Source organism: Bacillus rossius (genome assembly GCF_032445375.1).
Source record: "Bacillus rossius redtenbacheri isolate Brsri chromosome 4 unlocalized genomic scaffold, Brsri_v3 Brsri_v3_scf4_1, whole genome shotgun sequence".
Lineage (NCBI taxonomy): Eukaryota > Metazoa > Arthropoda > Insecta > Phasmatodea > Bacillidae > Bacillus > Bacillus rossius.
The window spans coordinates 16,472,651-16,495,648 of NW_026962010.1; the positions used below are offsets into that span (position 1 = coordinate 16,472,651).

Here is a 22,998-nt window from a genome sequence, read left to right on the forward strand (position 1 = left end):
AAAGTGTAGTTTACTTAACATAAAAAGTAATAAAAACAATGTTTGCAAGAGCCACTACCTTCCAACTTAAAGACTAGGAATCTTGTGATTTCTCGACTAGTAGACAGTCAAATCAGTCAAATCGTCTGGGAAAGATAACATTTTATGAAATCTAGCACTGTGGCTCTCATTTGGTTTTGACAGTTTCAGGATGATATCTTTTTTGTCAACGAACGCTTCTTCTGGAGTTTCTGAGAATTTGTAGGTATTAGCATACCGCTTGAAAAACATACATTCGAATCCTCCGTGGCTATGAGAAAGAATTTTAGCCACACAAAGTCGGAAAGAGTCCTTAGTTTTTCCATGAACTTTAACTATAGCATAGTCATTCGATGATAGTGAACCAGAGTTGTTCTTGTTCTCTTCAAAGTTTTCTGTTTCATCTTCATCAACCTCACTTCTAGAAAACAGAGACCTCACATCAAGGTCAGTGTCAGTGTTATGAAGAGACATTTCACCTTCAGATTCTGAAGTGCTTGAGAACACAGTGTCAGTCTTTTTATTTTTTGTTTTTTATACCTTTTTTCAGGAGGAAAGAGCTGTCTACCCTGCTTCCTTGACATCAAACGTTTCTCCTTTTTAGTTGCTTCGATTTTCTTTGCATTCAATTTTTTTTCCATGTTTTCTTTATGAGGAGTTGACGTGAGCAACACAGATTTTAACCCTTTTCTTGACCGTTTCCTTCTTATACGTATTTTCGGAAGAGGAATTATTTCTTCTGGGCTCTTGGCTTGATGCTGACATTGTTCAGCATTGTCTTTGGCTGAAGTGCTATTAATAACAGCACGAGGATGGGCAACAAATTCTTCTTGGCTTGCGACAACTGATTAATGTGCTAAGGAGGTAGAGGATGTTGGGTCAGGAGCAGCTTCCGAGATTTTATCATGTTGATTGAATGCAATCAATCTATTGTTATCTGGGTCCTGTAAGTCTTCTTCTTCTTCTTCTTCTTCTTCTTCTTCTTCTTCTTCGTGTGGTAGTTCCTGGTTTGTTATTTCAGCAGGAAGAAAGTCATCATCTGTGAATATATTTACATCCAAGGGGTAAATTCCTGTACGGTAGCTCTAAAACCTTGTACGGCATTTTCGATAGTGCCTGCCTTCTCGAAAGCTATCTTGAAAACTTCGGCAACACAGTATATGTTGAAAACTTCCCCTGGGTGGTTGACATCCCAAGTGTCAACAGCACCATCGTAATATTTTTTCAAGGGACCAGTAAAATTATGGTTGTGTCTTGTGACTGCTGTGTGGTGGCAAAGTTAAGAGGTGAATATTGTTTGTTTTTGCGTAAATCACAGCCTCAAGAGTTGTGTGAGACACATGGTTATCCAATATCAGCAATATAGGATTGTTCTCACTTGGGTTTGCATGTTTTTTGAAGTGCTCAAGCCATGTGATAAATGTGACTGTCGTCATATATCCTTTGTCCGTTATACCCATGTCGCATCCAGTAGGCCCTCCTTTGATTAGCAAACGATTTATTCTTTTACGTGCATATATGAAAAAAAGGAGGTACATAATGACCAGTGGCATTCATAGCGCAGACAGCTGTAACAGTCTGACCTTGTTTAGCTGCGACTGTTTTGAAAACATCCCTTTTCCCTGTTGGTGCTACATGTTTTGGAAGTTTATTTGTCACCGTTTGTACCCCACTTTCGCCCATGTTGTAAATTTGATTTGGACCAAATTAAAATTTTGTCAATGTGGCCTCCAAATTAATAAAATAGATCGATAATTGGACCCGATTAAAGCCCATAGTTCTAGCCACACATGTCTTACGTGGCACTCGTAGTGACAGGTTGTTCCTTTTCATTAAATCCCGAGTGAAGTCTCTACCCGCTAATTTCGCCTCGGTTGAAAATTGGCGGGGAATTTAATTTTCCTCAGCATATTGATAAAGGAGAAAACTTAATGATTTAAGGGTCAAACCAAAGTACCTTTTGTCAAGTGGAATGCGATGTTTAACCAAAGCATCCTCCTGCTCCTTGGTGAATGTCTTCTTCCGCCCAAATTGCCCACTTGCTTTATTTGCCTTCAGTCGATTTCGTAGTGTTTTTTCATCGAATCCAACTTCTTTAGCAGCTCTACGAACCGAGAACCCTCTTTGAACTAAGGAACAAGCAACTTTGAATTGCTCTGCTTTCATGGGTATGTAAGTTTTCTTCCTCACATAGTTCCTGGAACAAAACAAATCTTTAGAATATGTATGTATCTAACTAAAGTCAGTACACGAATGTTACATGTGCAGGTAGATATTAATTTTAAAGTGAAAGACTTGATGGGTATAAGTAAACCTTTAAGTTAGTAGAAATACTACATTAATTTTCACTATTTATAACTCTGTTAGAAAAAAAAGTAAAGTAAAAAGATTTTGCAAAAATGTAGCAGACAAGGGGCAAATGTCCGCAATCGGAAGAGTGCGGAGAATTGCCCCAAATAAAGTGAGGAGACTTGCCCCATTTTGTAATGTCCAAATGATGAGCTACTTTATTTTTTGTAAACAAAAGAAAGAATAAAAATTAAGCATTTATTTCAAAGATAATAATAACACTTTTTGACGGAAAATTCTACAGTTTTAATAAGTAGCTCTATTCTTCTAGAACTTTAAAGAGAAGTCACGAAAATATTGTAATAAACATATAAATATCTGACTTACCTCATTTTTTCTGCTCCCGAATGACCATTAACCACGAGTTCTCGAGATACAACTGGAAGTTGCACTAATAACCTACTGAGGCGAGACTGACTGAGTAATTGATTGTTAAAATCGATATAACATCGGTGCGGACACTTGCCCCCTGCGGACAATTGCCCCCACCTACTCTACTAATTTTATTTTAAAACAATCACATAAATGTTTATTTGAAAATATTTCTTTACAAAAGATTATATGCGATTTTTGTTTGACGGAAACACATACAATAGTAGTACACTTTCCTTTAGCTCATTCTTTTTTAGTTAGAAACACATCTTTAAATCATTATCTTCATTAACATATTTAACTCATTTTATAACGTATAAATTTGATGTCTTCAAGCCTTAGCGCACACTATTATGCGTTAATTTTGGTGGGTGCCAAACACTTGTTAGAAGTTAAAAAACAAAAATTATTTGTTTAAAGTTATGGTTATCAGTCTTAAACTGAAGTAAATAGTGTTTGAAATACAATACATTATTAAAAACACCTAAGGGTAATTTAACTTAGTTAAAATTTTTAATCATGTGGGTGAAATTAGCCCTTAAAAACTTATTTGGTTAAAATTATTAATATTATTAAAAACCCTTGATTGGTGTATCATAAATATCATAATTTTGACTTATGCCGATTTTCCAGTATCGTAACTTGTTGCAGTTAAAACAATTTTTTTTATTTGCCTTGTTTTGCTTCGATTTTACTTACTTTACTTTGAAAGGAAATCTCGTACGTATTACCTGGGCCATTTCTAAATAAAATAAAAAATAAAAAACTTGTGGAATGTATTAAAGCTTCTTCCACTAGTTTACTACTAAAGAAATAATAGGTCATATATCCTTTTATAGTAATTAGAATTTCCATTAAAAATATTATGTTACTAATATACTGATTATTACTTATTTTTTAACATGCTAAAATAAACCCTAATAAAATCTTTAGGAAAAAAAGTCGTTTTTGAATTTTGTAATCGGTGTAATGTTTTGATGACTTGTATTGATACTAGCCAATAGAGAGCAGGGATTTATTTATGTCCACGAATCACAGTACGTGTACTATCGTCGTTAGGTCAGGGGAGTTTCGTTTGTCCGTTATGGTGGTGAGCATTCGTATCAAGTCAAAAGATTCTACATTCTAGTGTATTTAGTTTAATTTAATTGTGAAGAGGGTAATTTATTGTGGAAGGTATGAGACATGGCAGTAATTCTACTGCACTCTAATATCAACCTGCTTTTAGTTTTGTCAAAGTTCTTGCCGCCATATATTGTTTGCAAACTTGTACTTAGCTGTTTGTTGTGTTTTCTGTTGACTCTAGAGCCCGCGTGGTCTACCATGACGCCAAACTTTTACGTAATAGTAACGTTCTTGTAAACTCCCTTTACTGATAATGTTATCCTATATACGTCCCACATCTTATTAGAAATAAAATTTATTTCAAATTATCAGCTTCAAAATTCTTAATTTATTTATAAACAGAGTTTGTATTTGAAGTGTTATGAAGAAAATGTACGTAGGCGCCAAAATTTTTCCTGTTGATAGAACTTGCGTTTTCTGTGATTAAGCCAATAAAGAAAATTATTTGTACTAATTTGCTGACCCTTGGAGACAATTAAGGTGATTCAAACACATTTAAGTGGAAGAATATCAAAATATTAAAAATACATGTAGGCCTACATATATGAATAAAAAAAATGTTTTTATATATTTTAGATAATGAAACTTGGTGTGTTTGTATGTATCTTTAATATATACGGTTACATTTATAAACATAAACATTTTTAAATATTAACTGACATTAAATTTTACAAAGTTTTTATGTAGGTTCTAACTTTTACTAAATAAAATACAATGAGACTATTAGATTGGACCAGTATTATAAGAATTAAATGGAGTCTTTTGGAGTGTCCTGAAACTGGCAAAGAATAAAATGAAGTAAATAAATAAATAGACAAATAAAAAAAAGCTGATTGCTTGGTAGGGAGTGGAGTAAGATTGATGAAAAGATACTGGATGTGAGAAGAGGAAAGGACTGGAAGAGGCTTTAGAAATTGGGCTAGTAGGGGTGGGGGACACCTTGCCACTAGGCAGAAGCCCAATCACAAGTGTAGCAATTAATCAAAATAATCTTTCTTTAGCTAACTCACTAAATAAAACTTTCTAATAATGACAGAACTGAGCTTTTCAGACAATAAATAACTTTATTTATGGTCTGACAAGTACCTGATACTCTTGAAGTAAAACTATTTATTGACATGCTTCATTGGTGAAAAGTAATAAAAGAGAAAAAAAAAAATACAAAAATTTGTCATGTGTACGGCATATTCAAAAAATTATGGGAATTGCAGTTGCTTGCCTTAAAATAATACCTTTCACATGCCACCATGGTGAAAGTAGTATTAAAAAAAAAGGTTTGAAAACAAACATTTGTCATGTGTGTATGACATACTCAATAATTATGAAAAATTGCTGTCCATCACATTACTATGCCATTATCAGCCCTAATTATGAATTTTTTTTAGAATAAACATTTACAGATGGCTTGAGAACTAGCAAAAATACTTCTATAAAAAAAGGTCAAAATGTTTTACCAGTAACTTATTACCTACCCATTATTGCAAAAATAATTAAAAAAGTGCTTTGTAGCAGAATATGTATAATAATAGTTACGCTCATCACTGCCTTAATGATCGCGTAATGCTGTGTGATAGCGACTACCTGCAGAATGCCAGAGTGCGACGTGAAGTCTCCCACCAGGAGTCTGAGGCCAGCACTCTGCAGGTAGCCGCACTTGCTGTTTTACACACAGGAACACTTTCATAATATTTTTTATATCTTTTAAGAAGTGCATTTGAATTTTTTTTACCAAAAGTTGGCATTAGAAATGAAGAGCTTTTATTTTTATTTAATTTGTGAGATTTTAATCATTCTTTTACTTTTGTAATTTGAATAATTAACCTCGCAAATTAAGTAAATAATTCTATTTATCGCTGAAAATCAACTTTGATTATGTGAGTATTTTGTTTTAATTAATTAAAGATTGAATGAGACAATTCACATGCAATGTAGATTTTCAAGAGGTTCTCTTCATTTAAAATAATTTTTTTTCAAATAATTTTTCTCTAAGTATATCAGAAATAGTTTTCATTTGCACAATATTAAGATAATTTGAAATTTTAATAAATATTTTGTGTATGTATATTAAATTGTTTGTTATAGGCCTATTCATAATTTTTCAATGGGTGTCTTAGGCATCTTGCAACTAACTAGTATACAATAATCAGTAATCAGTCTGGCTTTCTGAAAAATAAATCAGCAATGAATGCAATACACAACTTCAATCATCAAGTTCTAGTCATTTTTTAGTTAAATCTTTTACATATGCTTTTAAAAAAATTTAATTAAGAACCATTAGTGCTTGCAATCTATAAGTAATATTGGTATATTTTAAACTAAAATGTTAACTTATCTCTCTACTGTGGCCGGCAGTTATCTTGGCGTGTCTCAGCGCGGGGGTGCGGGGACAGCGGGACCGGAGAAAGTGGAGGGGGTAAGCAGGCGACACGTAGCCGAGAGCTGTGTAGTATCTGTTAGGAAAATATCGCCCTTCAGTGTATACCTGAAAATGGAAGGCGAAGGTGGCAGCTCGCAGAGGCGCGGTAAAGTGATACATAGCGGAGAGCGGGAAATAATAAAAACCGTGATGCAGTTTTGTGATGAAGAAGCGAAAAATAAATGTCTGCTCGAGCCTTTACAGAGACAGACAGCAAGAGCAGCGAAGTACACGGGTGTGAGTGAACGGTCCATAGTCAGGATTCGTAAAGTCAGCAAAGAACAACCACCTGACCCACAGACTACGCCAGGAAAAAACAGATATTTTAAGTATTTAATAAACAATGGAAATATATCTTTACTATGTTATTGTTACGTAGTGTATAGTGGAGTAAAATATTTGGGCAGTTAGGGTGTGTGTGAGTTGGGCGGCTATTAACAAGTAAGGTCTTGATAGCCTATTGTGGAGAAATGATGAGTATGAAGCGTTGACGAAATAACAGAACGGGAAAAACGGGAGTACGTAGAGAAAGTAATAAGAATAGTAATAATAGTAATTAATTTTAACTTAATTTAGTTTTTCGTCACCTAATACAATCAATTATTATGGAAAGAGAACTTCATACTTACATTAAACAAATCATATAATATATATGAGGTTTTGAAGGTTATAGTATGCATTCTAAAGTGGAAGTACAATGCAAATTGTATTTACATTTATAATAAATAATTGATTATAGGTGCATTAAAATATAAAGCCACACATACACCAGCATTTTTTAAATGCCATTGACGTTGGTAGTCAGGTGTTTCCTAAACGACTGACATGAAGTTAAAGCAGCAAATATAACATAACAAGCTCCATGTTTACTTAAATGTACATCCAGCGCTAAATTGAACCTTTTAGGTACGGAAACCGGAGAACGATAAGGGCTAGACTGGCTCCTGCGTCATCAACTGTGAGATAGCTTTCGCGCGGAGAGCTACAATTGTGTAATGTTTTGGTCGTTTGCTTTTTCTTGTAAGACTTTTGTTTTAATTAACTTTGAGAACACAATGAATTGAGAAGCATAGTTTTAAATTTATTTTACATACTAAGTGACCTAGTTTTCCAAAATAAATCGTGTCTGGTTTTCGCTAGTTACTGAGTTAACATTTCAATTAATTTTGGTTAGCATTATAATTAGCAGACACCGTAAGTATATTTAATGGGAAAAAGTAAAACGTTGCAGGTTTAGATAATAGTTTGTTTCTTTTCCTGACATATGAGTACAAATATTTGAGCACAACCACTGCAATTTACACAATGTTACACTTATGTAATACAAGTACAATTCATAGGATTTCTAACTTTTGGTTTGGTAACCCAGTGCTCTTAGCCAAAAGGCCTTACCGCCCTGGGGCCCCCACGGACGTGAATACAAACTTACGTAGTGTAGGAAGTCACGCGCCGAATGTATTCTGTTCTGCTAGTACAAACCTGGCCGCTGACCTTGACAATAGGGTATTGCTTCCTCTTCGCCCTCCCCTCCCCCCAGACAGGACTAGGGAGCTCAGACGCCAAGATATCTGCCGGGCATAGTATGAATAGTTGTGAGGGTGAATGTGTTGGTGGTTTTTTTTGTGCAATCATTCATTTCGGCATTGTTTGTAAGGTTAAGTGTATTGTTAAGTGTATCACTTTGGATAACTTATTTTTCCATGATACATTACTTAGTATCTTGAAACTTATTCTGTTGTTTAATAAACTCACAGTTTTTTTAAAGCTTTTAATTAATTTTTACGATATAATTTTCTTATTGTTTATCCAAGTCTATCCCTTGATCCTAATGGCATGATCCTGAATACATTGATCCTATGGTACATGATGCTTTCTGTTTTAATTTAGTACATTGAAGGAACCTGGATACAATAAAAATTATGATATAATGAATAATGATTGTATTATCAGATCAAATAAAAATACAAAATTTTTTTTTTTACTTCCTAACATTTTTTGTATTGCAATATTTTTGTTATCTCCAGAATATGTCAATTTTCTAAATAAAAACAAGCATCATGTACCACAAGATAAATCATACTGGATCATGCCATCATAATCAAGGGATAAACTAGGATATGTGATATGGAACAAATACTTTTTTTAATAGTTGCTTTTTAATCCAATTTGTTATACATACAGTTTTAACTAATAAATAGTTAACAATAAAAATAATCTAGATTTTTAAAAACTCATAATGAAATAAATTATTACTGTAAATATTGAATAAATAATACTTTAAATTGTGGGCATGCTTGAGGAGAAAATAATGCCCTTGCCCAGAATTTCTTTTCATGAGGAAAATTTCTTTGCACAACTACAACTTAAATTGATAGTGCTAAACATTAAATGAACCACTTTGAGACCTACATGACATGTAGCTATCTTGAAAGAAGTTGGCTACGTTAAGATGTAAAAATATAACTGTTTCTATAAAATAGATTTTGTTGGTTAATTTCTTATTGTTTTGTTAATTACTTATGTGTACATGGTTTACAGGTGTTAGTATCATGACTTTCAAGAAAGGTGATAGAGTGAGAGCGAAATGGCCAGGTTCAAACAAGTACTTCTTGGGAACAGTTCTTGAAACTGGCGACGGCAAGTGCAAAGTTAAGTTTGATGAAGGAACATCGTACAGTGTGCTGATTAAACATATTTACGTAAGTGTGCGGTCCTTATGTTATAATATGTGGACTTATAAGCTTTTGTTTTAATTTTTATGAGAACTTATAGATCACACAAATTGATCATTACATGCAAAATTAATTTTTTTGTTCACAGAAAGAATATCCTGGGTCTCCTAGTAAAGGGTCGTCTAATAGCACGTCAGATCATTCACCAAGCCGTAAATCGTCTGTAGAACGCTCAGCTCGTAAATCTTCAACAGAGCGAACAACACGCAGATCTTCAACTGAACGTACATCACGTAAATCTTCAACTGAGCGTTCGCTACGCAAATCTTCAACTGAGCGTTCCTTACGTAAACCTTCAACCGAACGTTCTGTCCGAAAGCCCTCGGCGGAGCGCTCCCCATCACGCACCGTAAGCAGGGCTCAGCATTCGCCGAGCCGCTCAGGCAGGGAAACCCCGAAGAGTTTTCGCTCTCCTGGCCGTCCAAAAGGCTCAAACTTGCGTACAAACCTTACTGAGGTTTCTTCAGAAACTAATGTTCGCAAGACGTTCACTCAGCCTTCAGCAGAGTTATCCATGGAAATGGGTAGAGAGACAAAATCACCTTTTATTGTAGCCATCACTCGTCTGGAGGATCAAAAAAAAGGTATGACTGTGTTTGTGTTGTATTTTATGTACTGGGTGATGTGTACCCAATCATTGATTTTCAAGTATCAGTGACAGTCATTGATTAATTTTCAATCTTATAATGGTCACTGTGCCTATTGGGAAGGGCATCCAACTCATTTAAGCTACAATACTTTCTCGGAACCTCTTGTGATGAGAGTCATGGGTACAGTCTCAACCCCCTGCATCACTCAAATTTAAGAAAACAAGTCGATACTCAATTGGTTAGGAGTAAGCTATAGTTCACAACTGTGTGACATAGAATCATACTTTTACCTTTATGAACCTTATGAATGTTATCAATGCTGCTCCAGCTCATTTATTTTCACCTCTAAGATGTGCTTTGCTCTGTTTCAACTACTTGAACAGCCTTACCAGCCTACGTATAGGCCTCTTCTATGGTCACCTTTCTCCCTCTTCACTCTTCTCCTCGTACTAGCTAATGGTTATTCTTGCACTTCTGCAATCTGGTAATTAAACCAGTTTTCTGTTATTTTTTTTTTATATTTAATGACGTCATTAGTAGGGCATAGAGGTAGAAAAAAGTGATTGGAAGTATTATATTTGGTAGAAATGGGAGGTATTCTGATTGTAGTGTGTTAGTAATGCAAATTATTGAGTTGATATAACTGGAGATTATTGTTTTGTTGTTAGAAGGATTGTTTGTAATGTGGGGACTACAATATGTCCAAAAAGAGGTAGGTAAGTCTGATATGTACAATCGTGAGTATGTTTGAAGAAGAAGGTGTTGATCTAAGAAATAGGTGATACGTGAATGGTAATAGGTTTGGGCTAGGACTCATTCAGGTAATGAAAACGAAATGAATATTTGGTTCAGTTAGCTATATAATAAATACTTTGATAAGTGGACTGGACGGAACAGTGTAACATGTGATAAAAGTCGGTTACGCTATTGTTATGTTACATTTTAACGGTATAAGCGAGGGAAAATGTTCACGGCGAGAGAACTGTGGGATGCAGAATTGTTCACGTATTTCATTCTAGTATATTTTGGGTTTAGGGTGTCGTAATGAAGAATGAAAATATACCCGGTGTAGTTTGGTTTTAGATTTTGGCATTTCATTATGTGAAATAGAGAAATTTAGAGATCAATATTTCTCGGTATCGAGAATACTAGTATTTAATTTTGTGAAAGTGAGGCGTTTGGAAGGAATATTTTCTCGGTATTGTGAAGTAGACTACAGTTCCACTTGGTCTAGTCTATTTTGCGATACCGTAATTTATTTCTGAAAATATAAAAATTTTTCACAACTTCTATTTTTCCAAATCATGAAATTTTGTAATAGAGCACGGTGTTATATTTCACGATACCACCTTAAGTTGTAACATCTATAGATATAATTTTGTTGATAATGAAATATCTGTATCACAAAATAGACGACAACGGTCTAGTCTAGTTTACGATACAGAGAAAGCATAGCCTTCAAACAATGAAATACGTGAAAAATATTGTGTTTGTTGTTCCCCGCTCAAAACCCCTATATTCTTGCGTTTCTACCGTTAGAATGTAGGGGTGGTTATGATATGAGTGACATCATCTTGGAGACATCATCAGTATTGTTATGACAGAATAATCAAGACTACTTCCCTTAGAACTTAGTTTTCTGTATAAAATCTTACAATAGTATTAAGTTTAAATGCCCTAGCCCTTTTATTGTATTTATTCTTTACCTGGCAGCACAATCTGGTCCAACCATTTGTGCTTATCAGTGAATGATCATTGTTTTATTTTTGGCAGTACCTGGTGAAAATACAACATTCATATTCCAATTGGTGACTGCACTTGTGTCGCAGAGTTATCCGAGAAGCTGACGAGCCCTCCGTCGCGGAGCGAGTCGAGCTACGAGTTCAGCTCGGTGAAGACGTCGTTCTTGTCGCAAGTGTCGGCCCGGCGCTCGCTGCGCGCCGCTGCCGTGCCCGCGCCAGTCCCGTCGCGAAGCACGCCAGTCCCGGTCACCTCCACGCCGGTCCCCTCGCGGCCGGTGCTCAACGGCTCCTTCAGCGACGACGACCTGAGCGGGGACGACGAGCGAGTGGTCACCAGGTCGGTGGTGAAGGAGCTGGCGGAGGAGATGGTGGAGGGTCGGCCCGCCGCCGAGCCCTCGGACGTGCCGTCTGCGATGGACCTGCTGCACTCGATACGGGAGTCGTCGGTGCTGAGGAGCAGCCTGCCCCCGGAGGAGCGGCCGCGGCAGTGGAGCCTGGACCCGGCGGCCCGGTCCTCCGCCAGCCTCCGGGGGTCGGTGCGCCGGTCCGTCGTGAGGGAGGTCAGGCACTTCGCTGTCCTCTGTTGTCTGTGTATACTTGTAGTTATAAGTCAGTTCCTTGATTATTTCATTCTCGTAATTCTGTTAGTAGTGTGCGTCCAGAATCGGGTAGTCTATGCCATTTTTTTCTTCTTCTTCCACTTTTGCCATTTATGACCGTTGCTGTTTTATCACTTTATCTTTTGCAAAGGATGAGAAGAGATTACACATGCCTGGTGCAGGGTTGTTTTCTCACTTTAGTTTTCACCCGCCATAATTTTTTTCAAATGCAACACAATCGTAAAAATTTGGGTATTCGGTGATGCGTGATTTCACACGTAACAAAATGTAAAAAAATCTCTTGATGAAAAACTTTTAGTCTTCTACATTACAAACTACACTGTTAATTAATGCAGAGATTATTTTTCTCCTATTTTTTTTCTATTATGCTAATGTATGAGCCAAAGCTAGTCTTTTACAGCAGCAGGTGTGAACTCAAGCAGATATTCATAAAAATTAATCCTTGCCATTTGTCAGAATGCTTGGTGTGACACAACTTAAAAAGGTCTAAAATAGGTAACATAACTAGGGATGGGTCTTACCGATTCTCCGATTCCACGATTTTGCCGATTCTGCTACGAATCGGGATCGTCGATTCATTTTCAAGAATCGGCTTAGTATTTTACTATGAGGCCTACGAAAATTTTGTGTTTTGTAGAGATGTACGAACCTGCAAATTTTTAAGTCGAGTCGAGTCGAATTTTACAATAATTAGTTCGAGTCGATTCGAGTCGAGTTTGTAGATCATAAATTCAAGTCTAGTCCATTCGAGTCTGAATTTTTATTTGAATCTTTGACACTTAAGTCGAGCTTAAATATTTGCACTTTATTGCTAAGAGTCCTTAGATGGTTGTCTTGTTATATCATGGCCCACTTAATCAAATATATTTAAAATACAAGTATTAATACAAATAATTCATTTAGGTTAAATTCTTAACTGATATAATACAATTCAATAATTGAGGTATAGAGCATAGAATAAAAGTATTTTCGGAATTTTTAAATTTTATTTAACAAATATCGCCCAACTGTGAAAATTAAAAAATTCAATATCTCCTAAAGTATTTGGAATTTCTTATATCCGCCGGCTTTAATGAAAAGAGGAATTTAAAGAGCATATAATAAAAGTATTTTCATATTTTTAACATTTTTTTTTTTCGCAAATACCGCTCAACTACATATTTACCTTATTTTGAACCGAACGAGTTAGCTGCGGCCTGTAGCATTCACGAGTCAATAAAAAACATTGAATATAATTTAGGCTTGTTGGCACGAAGGTTAGGGTTTCACACAATCATTAGAACATTTTTGAAAACTTTCACTTATGGGAAGTGTAAGGCCGTGCTAAAATTGACGCAACATTACAATAAACGTTCCCATAACAAATATAATACATTTAAAGATTATTGCTACAACACTAACGCCGTTACGTTGCCGGCCAATCGCAAGCTGGCACTTCCAACCAATACATGCTTTTGTATTTGTATTGAATAGCAGAGCTGCCAACCTCAAATCACACCCATCAGTAATGGCAATTAGGTATATGAAAAAAGTACGCGTAAATCATGCACGATAAATTTTTCCTGGGGCATTATAACACACTCACAAGATAAAACAACGACAATAATATGCAAAAGAAAAAGAAAAATATGAATACAATGCAAATTAATACATAAAAAAATTTATTTGAACAATACAATCATCTGAATATGTAAGAAATATTAATAATTTTACTGGATATTTTGAATCTTCAATTCAATGTATTCAAAGTTAAACTTTAAAACAACTGTCTTTTTATTTGCTTCTTTTATCCTGGTTCGATAAGAAATGTCATGTAAACAAACAAGACAAACACAAGGACTTGTAAACAATAACTGCGTTCGTTACTTTCGTTTCTTCAGATGTAGCGAAAAAACGAAGGTATAGATTTATTGCTAGTCACGGCTTTAAAATGTTCTGCATGTTTCTTTGATTCAATATGCCGTCTACAGTCATCCCTTTCACCATGTGCAATCGAAAAGTCACACGCGCATACATTACAAAACCGTGGCGTTCCAAACATTTGAAAACGACAATCATGGCCATTCTTTTGAATATTTAAGTGGAAAGTTCTGAAGTCTTGCGTGTTTTTTCCCCCAGATGCACATTATTCTGTCACACGCTTCATTTCTACAACCGGCACTGAAGAACACAACACTATCGGAAAAAAAAAAAAAAATTCACGTCTGTAGACACGACAAAAACCGGACAAAAACACTATGATGAAAAAAATGGCTTTCAAGAAATAAATTAATACAACACAGGTTAGCCAAAGTACCGTACAAAAATTATCGTGATGTAAGTAGCCTTCAAACGATAAGTCCGAGGATATGTACTAGTTGTATCGTACAACGGACGTAATACCATCCCATTATTATTTGAAAACACAAGAATTAATTTACTTATTTCGACAGTACATCGTACATGCGCACACTTACTAGTTCCGTTATTTGAGCAACCAAGCGAAGTATTCAAACAGCGTTCACGAAACACGCACAGCAGAAACGTAAATTTTTCCGTTACCATGCAGCACAAAGCCTCGTTTCCGTAATAAACTAGCGATGTTCCGTAATTCCGTAATTCGGGGTTAAAATCCGTAATAATTACGGAAAATCCGTAATGGTTGGCAGCTCTGGAATAGTTACACTTTATAAAATAATTTATACTTCATAATTAATTTTAACTTGCCACTTAACTTGGATAGCAAACAATTATACAAAACGCAATCTCGCCGAACGTAATAGTGTAAACAAACACGGAAAAAAAATTCATGTTCGCCAACCTATACTTCCTAAAATTAGTCGAGCAAAGTTTTTTTAAATGCCATTTCGTGATTGGTGGCGTATCAGTCGTAAACATGCGCACAAATATAACGCTACCGTTAATTTATTATTGTAACGTTGCGCCGATTGTAGCACGGATTTACTAAAAAAAAAAAAGTAATATTTCTGCCGATATTATGATTATAAAATTTAATTTGTGTTTTGTTTATTAAAAATGTGTTCGTCTTCTTTGCTATGTGGTCACACATGTTAAGTTGGCTATATGTAAAACTAAAATATAAATAATATGGCCGATTGTCGTCATTGTTTGTAAGTACGTGTTTCGGTCTTACGTACATAATTTTTAGTGTCGGCCGAAGTCACGTTAGGAGATATTAAGAATTTATTGTAATTCAATTTTATTATATTTTATCATCGAATTTTACCCGAATTTCCTTTCGAGTTTCGCCCCGTCGAGTAAAATAAACTCGAATTCCGAGCCGAGCCGAGCTGATGCTACTCGCTCGACTCGACTCGAATTTTCGAGTCTCGGCCCATCACTAGTGTTTTGTTTTTACTTGGTACTTATCAAGGAATACCGGTACATTAAAAAATTCATGCCATATTTCTAACATAATTGCAATATTCCATTCCTCTTTATTTTGTTTGCATATTTTTATTCAAATTATTATATGAAAAGATTGCCGCGCATGCGATGTACACGCCCAAGTAGGCCACAAAGCAACAAGTCTACTGGTCAGATCCATCAGTAACGATGAAAACACTCGAATCGTCAATGATTGTGGAACCTAACAGTGGCAAAAGGTTCTTTAATATGACTGAACATGTTGCCGTAACGTATGTAAAACAGCGTTGTGATTTACCACGGTAATTACAAACAAAAACATTTACTTACGGTGGCCATTACATCAAAAAATGCATAACGCAACCAGTAACTAGCATCACTAGTGATACCTTTATGCAGGCTGCCGCAAAAGTGATTATCAGAGTGGCCAATGTAGTGGAATTATGCTATTTTCGGTGAAATTTAGCCATACAAAATTTTTACTGGAAGGGCAGGAAAATCATTATTATTACTTAATTGTCCAATTCCCATCCCCCTCTTTTTGTATTTAACATAGATTTAGTAAACATTTAATAATGATTTGACAGATTTTCAAAACTGGAGTTGGCTACTCTGGTCATGTTTTTCAGTTCAACTTTTGTTTCCAAACAATGAACGTAACCATGTTTTGTTCACTTTTGTCGAAAATACTGAAGTAGTTCCGCACAAACGGTGGAATACGTTTCTTAACTTTTTCACCACGATTTACTGTTTCCTATAAATTTTTTGTCTATTTGGGCTTTTTTTTTTAATCTTTCCACCACGCCTACGAATATTGCTTCTTGGACTTTTTTGCCGTTACAAGCTTTTTTTTTGCCTTTTTTTGTACGCCTACTCACGCAATGAGCTATAAAAGACAACAAGTTTTTCTGTTTACATGAGAAATTTATTATTGTTGTGAGTTTTGATCAAATTAAAAAATGTCGGAGGTTTGGAACTATTTTACAGTTTGCCAAGACGATGAGAAATTTGCAAGGTGTAACTACTGCAAAACTAAAATATCCCGAGGTCATTCAAAAACTACGTCAAACCTAATGAAACATTTTCGGAACCAGCATAAACTACTTGCGGCTGCAGCAACAAAAAAATTCAAAGTGGATTCATCTGAATTCGATGATCCGAGTGTGGTTAGGCCTAGCTACAGTCTGCCTGATATTTCAGTCCAAGGCCCATCACACCTATGCCAAGCAGCTGATATACCAATCCCTGGACCATCACACCAAGACCAAACATGTGAAACTGAAATATCTGGTTCTGATTCTCTGTGTGTACAGACAGCTGTAACTAATGAACTTAGTAGACCTAAAAACATCTAATACATGTCCAAAAAGTGTTAAATGTGTACAAAGTACTCTCCCAGCAATATTTGATGCCAGGATTAAATTTAAGCCCGGTGACCATAGAGCAGCTGACATCACCCGTCTGCTTGGAGAGATGATTTGCTTGGACAATCAGCCTTTGTGTATGGTTGAAAACAAAGGGTTTCGCCAACTGATTTCAAAGTTAGAACCTAGGTACACAATTCCCACTAGGAAAACATTTTCTCAGAAAATCATTCCAGAAATGTATGAGAAAGTAAAGGATAAAGTTTCACAGTTGAAAGTGGTTGAGTTCATTGGTGTAACAACTGACATGTGGTCTTCTTCATCGAATGATGATTACATGAGCTTGACACTTCTTTACATGGACACATGTTTCAACCTTCAACATGTGTGTTTGGAGGTCATCCCTTTCAGTGAAATAAGTCACACAGCAGAGTATATTTGTGATTTCATTACAAAAACTGGAAGAATGGGGATTGAGAGAAAAGGTTGCTATTGTATCTGACAATGCAAGAAATGTACAAGCAGGTCTTGAAATGTCACAGTTTCAACACACTTCATGCTTTGCACATTCCCTTCAACTTGTCTTGAAAAATGGGGTTTTCTCTAACAAAGTCATAACAAATTTGGCTGCAATATGCAGAAGGATTGTTGGAAATTTCAAACATTCTTCGAAAGCCAACAAAATCCTGCGCAAGTGTCAGGAAACAGTGGGTGTTCCACATCATAGATTAATTCAAGACGAGGCTACGAGATGGAATGCGACACTCCACATGTTTAAAAGATTGCAAGAACAAAAGCTCTCAATTCTTCTGGCAGCAGGAGAGCTGAAACTACCAACTGAACTGACCGCTGCTCAGTGGAATTTACTGGACAATGCCATTGCAGTTCTACAAGTGTTTGAGTCTGCGACACTGGAAGTGAGCTCAGCCAGTGCACGTGTTTCTGAGGTATGATTTCTTGGTGCCATTGATTTATTTTATTGCTCTATGCTACTATTTATAAGTGACTCTAATTTGGGTTTTTCTTTACTTGTCTAGGTAATCCCATTGCTGCAAATAGTTGATTATGAACTTAGCAAACCAACTCCTGTAGGTTCAGGCTTACAAGACATGAAAAATGATCTCCAGGCATCATTAAAACTTCGTTTTGAAGATGTTTACAAGCACCCTATTTACCAGATTGCCACATTACTCGATCCAAGATTTAAGGAAGTGCCATTTAAAGACAAAGATGATTTGGTTATGGCAAAATCACATCTTCTGGTGGAAGCAAACAAAGTTTTTCAAAGCACAGTATGTAATGATAAATTATATTTTCTATTCACACATTCTAACTTATTAAATAAATTCTTACACACACAGCTATTTGTAAATAATTTTTATTTCAAATGTTTTAGGCTGAGGAAAGTTCCCATTCCAAGACCAGTGAAAAATCAGGAATTCCAACAGAAATTTGGTCACAGCACAGCAGCTTATTTGGCCAAGTTGAAAGAACCTCTCCCTCGCAAACAGCTGAAAATGAGTGTGATACCTACTTCGCAGAAAACGTGTCACCTAGCACGTCTGTTGCAGAATAATGTAATTCAAGAAAAAACTTTCCAACTTTGCAGTTGCTAGCAAAGAAATACTTGTGCATTCTCTCTTCAACTGTTTTTAGTGAAAGACTTATCAGCACGGCTGGAAACACATGTGATGTTAAATGTAGCAGGCTTGATCGTGAACATGTGAAGATGATGATTTTTTTAAACAAAAATTTGTAGACTGTTTTGTCCACTGTATACTTTCTTAATTTTATTTTTGCATGTTACGAAAACATCTTAGGGAAACTCAGGTTTAAAAAATTAAATATAATAGTATTTTGCATTAAAGTTAATTGAAAAACTTATTTAACTTAACTTTTCTTTGGACATACAATAAAATAAATATAGATTAATAGTGACTTGTGAGGCTGTAAAATTACAGAATCTTCAATAATGGGGAATTTCAATATGGAATCGGAATCGTAACTGGAATTGAGCGAAATTCTAGAACTGGGATCGGAATCGAGGAAACATGGAATCGACCCATCCCTAAACATAACGTAAACAACCATCCACACTACTAAGTGTTTTTAATGAAGCTAACCTAACCTAACTTCTAACCAGCCATTTTTACTATTTTACTCTTGTTTAATGTACCTAACAAACACTCTTTAAAATGGCCAATTACTGGACAATGAATGTGAATATGAATAATTTATTATTTGTATTTAATTCGGCCTAAATTCTAAAACTTTGAAACTAGGAAGAGTTGTGAGGACAAGTTGTCTGCTGGTTGTTTGGATGTGATTATGTATTTACTTATTTGTTTTTTAGGTCAATGAATAACTTATTTATCATGGTACATATAACAATACTTATGTATTTATCATGGTACATATAACAATGAAGTTCCTTTATTTATGTATATTTTAATAAAATCCTTATTAATGATCTTAAATAAACACAAACATAATTTGATTAAGCTCTAATCACTTGTAGCACATTATTAGATATTGCCTTCGAATGAATTTTTAATTTTTATATGCATTTTTCAAAACATCTGCTTTTGTACCATTTTGAAAAAAATTAACATGTAGGTGTTCTCTTCACAATATGAGAGTTACCAACTCTTTTTGACCTAGGTTCATTTGCTTCTAACCCTTACAACTCCTAGGGAGCAAAAGACACGAGAAAAACAACCCTTATTGTTTGTGACGATTACAGTAGAACCTCGATGATACGTTCCCGTTTCATACGTTTTCCCGTGTCATACGCCGATTAATTTTGGTCCCGCCGAAAGTACTATATTTACAATGGTTTACTTTCCCGGATCATACGTTATAAAATCATTAATTTCCCGTTTCATACGTTTTTACGAAGCGGAAAAGCCCTAAAACTCACAAAATTTTTTTTATATTCCGCCTTATAAACTCCGTTTTAATGCTTTCTTTTTAAAAAACGTTCATTGTTTACTTTTGCAAACGTAAGAAAATAACTTTATCGCGCCATAGATATGGATAGTATCAGGAAGACTGTGCACTTCGCTAGTAGCATCTATGGCCAGCATTAAGCGAGACTAGTGGCGCAAACTAGCAATGATGAAAAGTGTGCAAGCGCTTGACCAAGGAACGGATCTCATATTTTGTGCATTCATTGAACTGAATATACCCGTTTGTTATTGTTTTCTTACGATCGGATTGTATTGTATTTTACGTTTCTCAAGTTAAAATTTTATTGAAAATTGTTCTGTTGCATAAAGTTGTTTGTAAAATTAAACAAACAAGCAAAAATTTGTGATTTTTTTTTACAATAGCCTATTTTTTTTAATTTCTAATTTAGGCTTGGTGACTTTTCCCCCCTTCCAAGATAGGACTTCATAACATTTTGTAAGGCCACTGTTTCTCATGTCAGCTTTACTTGATTATGGACTGTATTTTACATTTCTGGTGGTTTTATTATATGTATATATAATGATGAATTCATATCTTTCATTAATATAATGCAATTACTTACACATATGTATTTATGTTTAATCTGACATTGTGCTGGTATGCTAGATTGGAAAAAAAAATTATTATTGCCATTCCCTTTTCATACACTTTCCCGCATCATACACCATTTTTGTGCCCTCCGTTGAAAAGTGTATGACAGGGGTTCTTGCTCTAACTACAGGGCCATTCTCATTTTTATTTTTATTTTCCAATAAAAAAAAATGACAGTGGGGAGAGGAGGGCAAATGACCATTTGTCCCTCCCTGGATATGCCTATACGTGATACCTAGGGACCTGAAAAAATTGTGATCGTGATAACTTGTAAATTAATATGAATTGTAATGTTTTGAAGATAAAATGTTTTTTTTTAATTTTTTTCTGCTTTTTCCCCGAATTTTTACAAAAATAAATAATTTGTTCATGTTTTGTATCTCTTCTTCCAACACCAAGAACCATCACCTAATCATCTTATGCCAGGCCAAGGGCTGGAAAAGTTTAGTTGAATATTACACGCTCTGCCACTAAACTGCATTATTTATGCCAGTTTTGACTGCTGCTGTTTTTCTTTATGACTTTTGAAATGTCAGCATGGGTCTGGAAAAGCTTAGTTGAAATTTACAATCCCTGCTTCTAAACTGTGTTACATACACGCAGTTAACCACTGTGATTTTTACTGCCTTGGAAATGTCGTCTCGTGTGACAGATGACACTGATAAAACTTAGGGAATTTTCTTGAAAAGGGATGGGTGAAAGAGCTCTAATGGAGCTGTGGCAGGAATCTTCTCCTTTACTATCTCTTTTTTGTTACAGCTGTGAAGGCAGTTCACTTCTCCTTCACTTTCGCCAACACAGTCCATAACCGTCTATCACTGCACTCTTTATTACTGTTTAGCCGTTTGCTTTCCAAACGACGTCTTTCATGCTGCAGCGACAAAACAATTTTTTTATGACTGCCAATTTGCTTTTTTTTTACATAGGTCGTTTAAACAACACCGTTATCAATATTGCCAGTCGTAAATGTTAATTACCTACGTAAAAATGCCATAAAATGTGGTTAGTGCAAGGCAGGGAGTTGAAAAGTTTAAAAGTGACGGTGTTTCTGCATCCCATACCATTACACTATTGTGTAAACACTGCAACTGGTGAATTAGGGTTTAAAAGAAAAGATATTGTTTGCAAAGCATGTCAAAAGTGACATACATGTGAACGCCAGGCAAAACTACACTAGTAGTAATGATATTGGACAGTGACCCTTCTGCACCAGTAAGACTTCACATAAGTGTTTCAACCCAAAGAACTTCATCTGTAACAAGTCAGAAGATGTTACTTCACTAATGAAAACTATTCCCAAACACCATTTTGAGAATACCAAACTTTTCAAGGGTTATGAAGCCCTCAAAGTTGATATGCAGGAGATTTACTAGACAGAAATGCACCGAGATATGTGGAAAGTGCTGACTTGTGTGAGTAATAATTACAATCAGTTTGCACTAGCAGCCCTGCATGCTGTTTGTAGACCTACAATGTTGACACAACTTAGTCTTCACAGACGGAAGGCAGAACCTGAAAGAAGAGATCTGGAAGTGTTTACTGTGATTACTAAATTTAACACAGTTTGAAATTTTATACACCTTTAGTTTTAAATATATTAAAAATAAAACATTTACAAATGAAAATTTCTATGAAATTATTTATAGGCATTTAGTGATGGTTTAATATGTAAAAATTAAATGCCATCAAATAAAAGTGCAATTTAAAATAAAATAACCTCCCTTTTTTTTAGGTTGCTAGATGCCATCTGTTATTGCATAGTTCTAATACATAAGAGTATTCGTAAAACCATACTGTTTTCTATTCAGACCTCATGCTCTGCAGACTTGTCAGTTATCTGATCATTTAACCTTCCCTTTCCCAGGCTATAGCGTGAAGGCTTGGGGCAGTTGCTAGGGCATTGCACGCTGCGAGACCTACTCTCACATATGTCCATATTCAGATTTTATACTTGGTTGGCTGTTATTGCAAATGTACCGAGAAAAAATTTCGCAACTCATGCCTGCAATATGGTACATGCCTGTAGTATGGTACATATCCTGTATTCAAATTCATTCCAGTAACTAATAACTTGTATGAAGTAAAATATAATTGTGTACACATTACAAGTGCAGCTGGGAATCCAATTGGAAATTTTTTTTTCTCCCATTTCTTCTAAGTAGCAGTGTTGGTTAAAATACGTTATGATTTTAGGGAACATAAATATTTGCAGTTGGAGCAAAATAATTTAATTATTGGATGTATTTTAAAAGGATCATAAATAACAAGTTAATGTTAATAAAAAAATCTATTTGTGCAAAAATAATTTTAAAATAATTAGTGATGTGTGCACAAACTATACACTTCTATTTACATATTAAAACATGGGATTTTCCTTTACAACAAACATTTAAAAATTGGTTGCTAATTTACTTGTGTTGCATTTGTAAAGGCAAGAAACATTTTATATTTGGCTCTCTTTATTTTGACATTCTTCGGTTGGGCACGTTCTGCAATCCTGAACCTATTTAGCCACTTGCGGTCAGATTATTTAGGCTGGATTCGGGCGTTGGTTACAAAAGCAATGTGATATCAGAGGTTTTTTTTTATAAATAGTTATGTTCATAAGTATTATTTTATTGCCATTGAGCAGCTTATTACAAACTTGTTTAATACATGTAACTGGACTCTTTTATTTTGCCGTGGTATTCCATGAAAACTACAATGAGGTTTTATAAATCTGGCCTGGCCGTGATCCGTAACT

At 35.2% G+C, this 22,998-nt stretch overlaps 1 protein-coding gene across 3 annotated transcripts in view; it reads left to right on the plus strand.

Moving 5' to 3' along the window:
- Window positions 1-3,778: 3,778 nt before the first annotated feature.
- The window catches only part of LOC134541583 (delta(14)-sterol reductase LBR-like), a 101,272-nt gene continuing 82,052 nt past the window's right edge, over window positions 3,779-22,998 (plus strand). For 2 of the 3 annotated variants that reach the window (XM_063385110.1, XM_063385111.1), the window contains exons 1-4: window positions 3,780-3,915; window positions 8,819-8,979; window positions 9,101-9,596; window positions 11,432-11,904. In XM_063385110.1, coding sequence (XP_063241180.1) covers window positions 8,830-8,979; window positions 9,101-9,596; window positions 11,432-11,904 — 1,119 coding nt within the window. In that variant the 5' untranslated portion in view covers window positions 3,780-3,915; window positions 8,819-8,829. Of the gene's footprint in view, window positions 3,916-8,818; window positions 8,980-9,100; window positions 9,597-11,431; window positions 11,905-22,998 lie in introns of all 3 variants that reach the window. The other variant, XM_063385109.1, reaches the window with a different exon arrangement.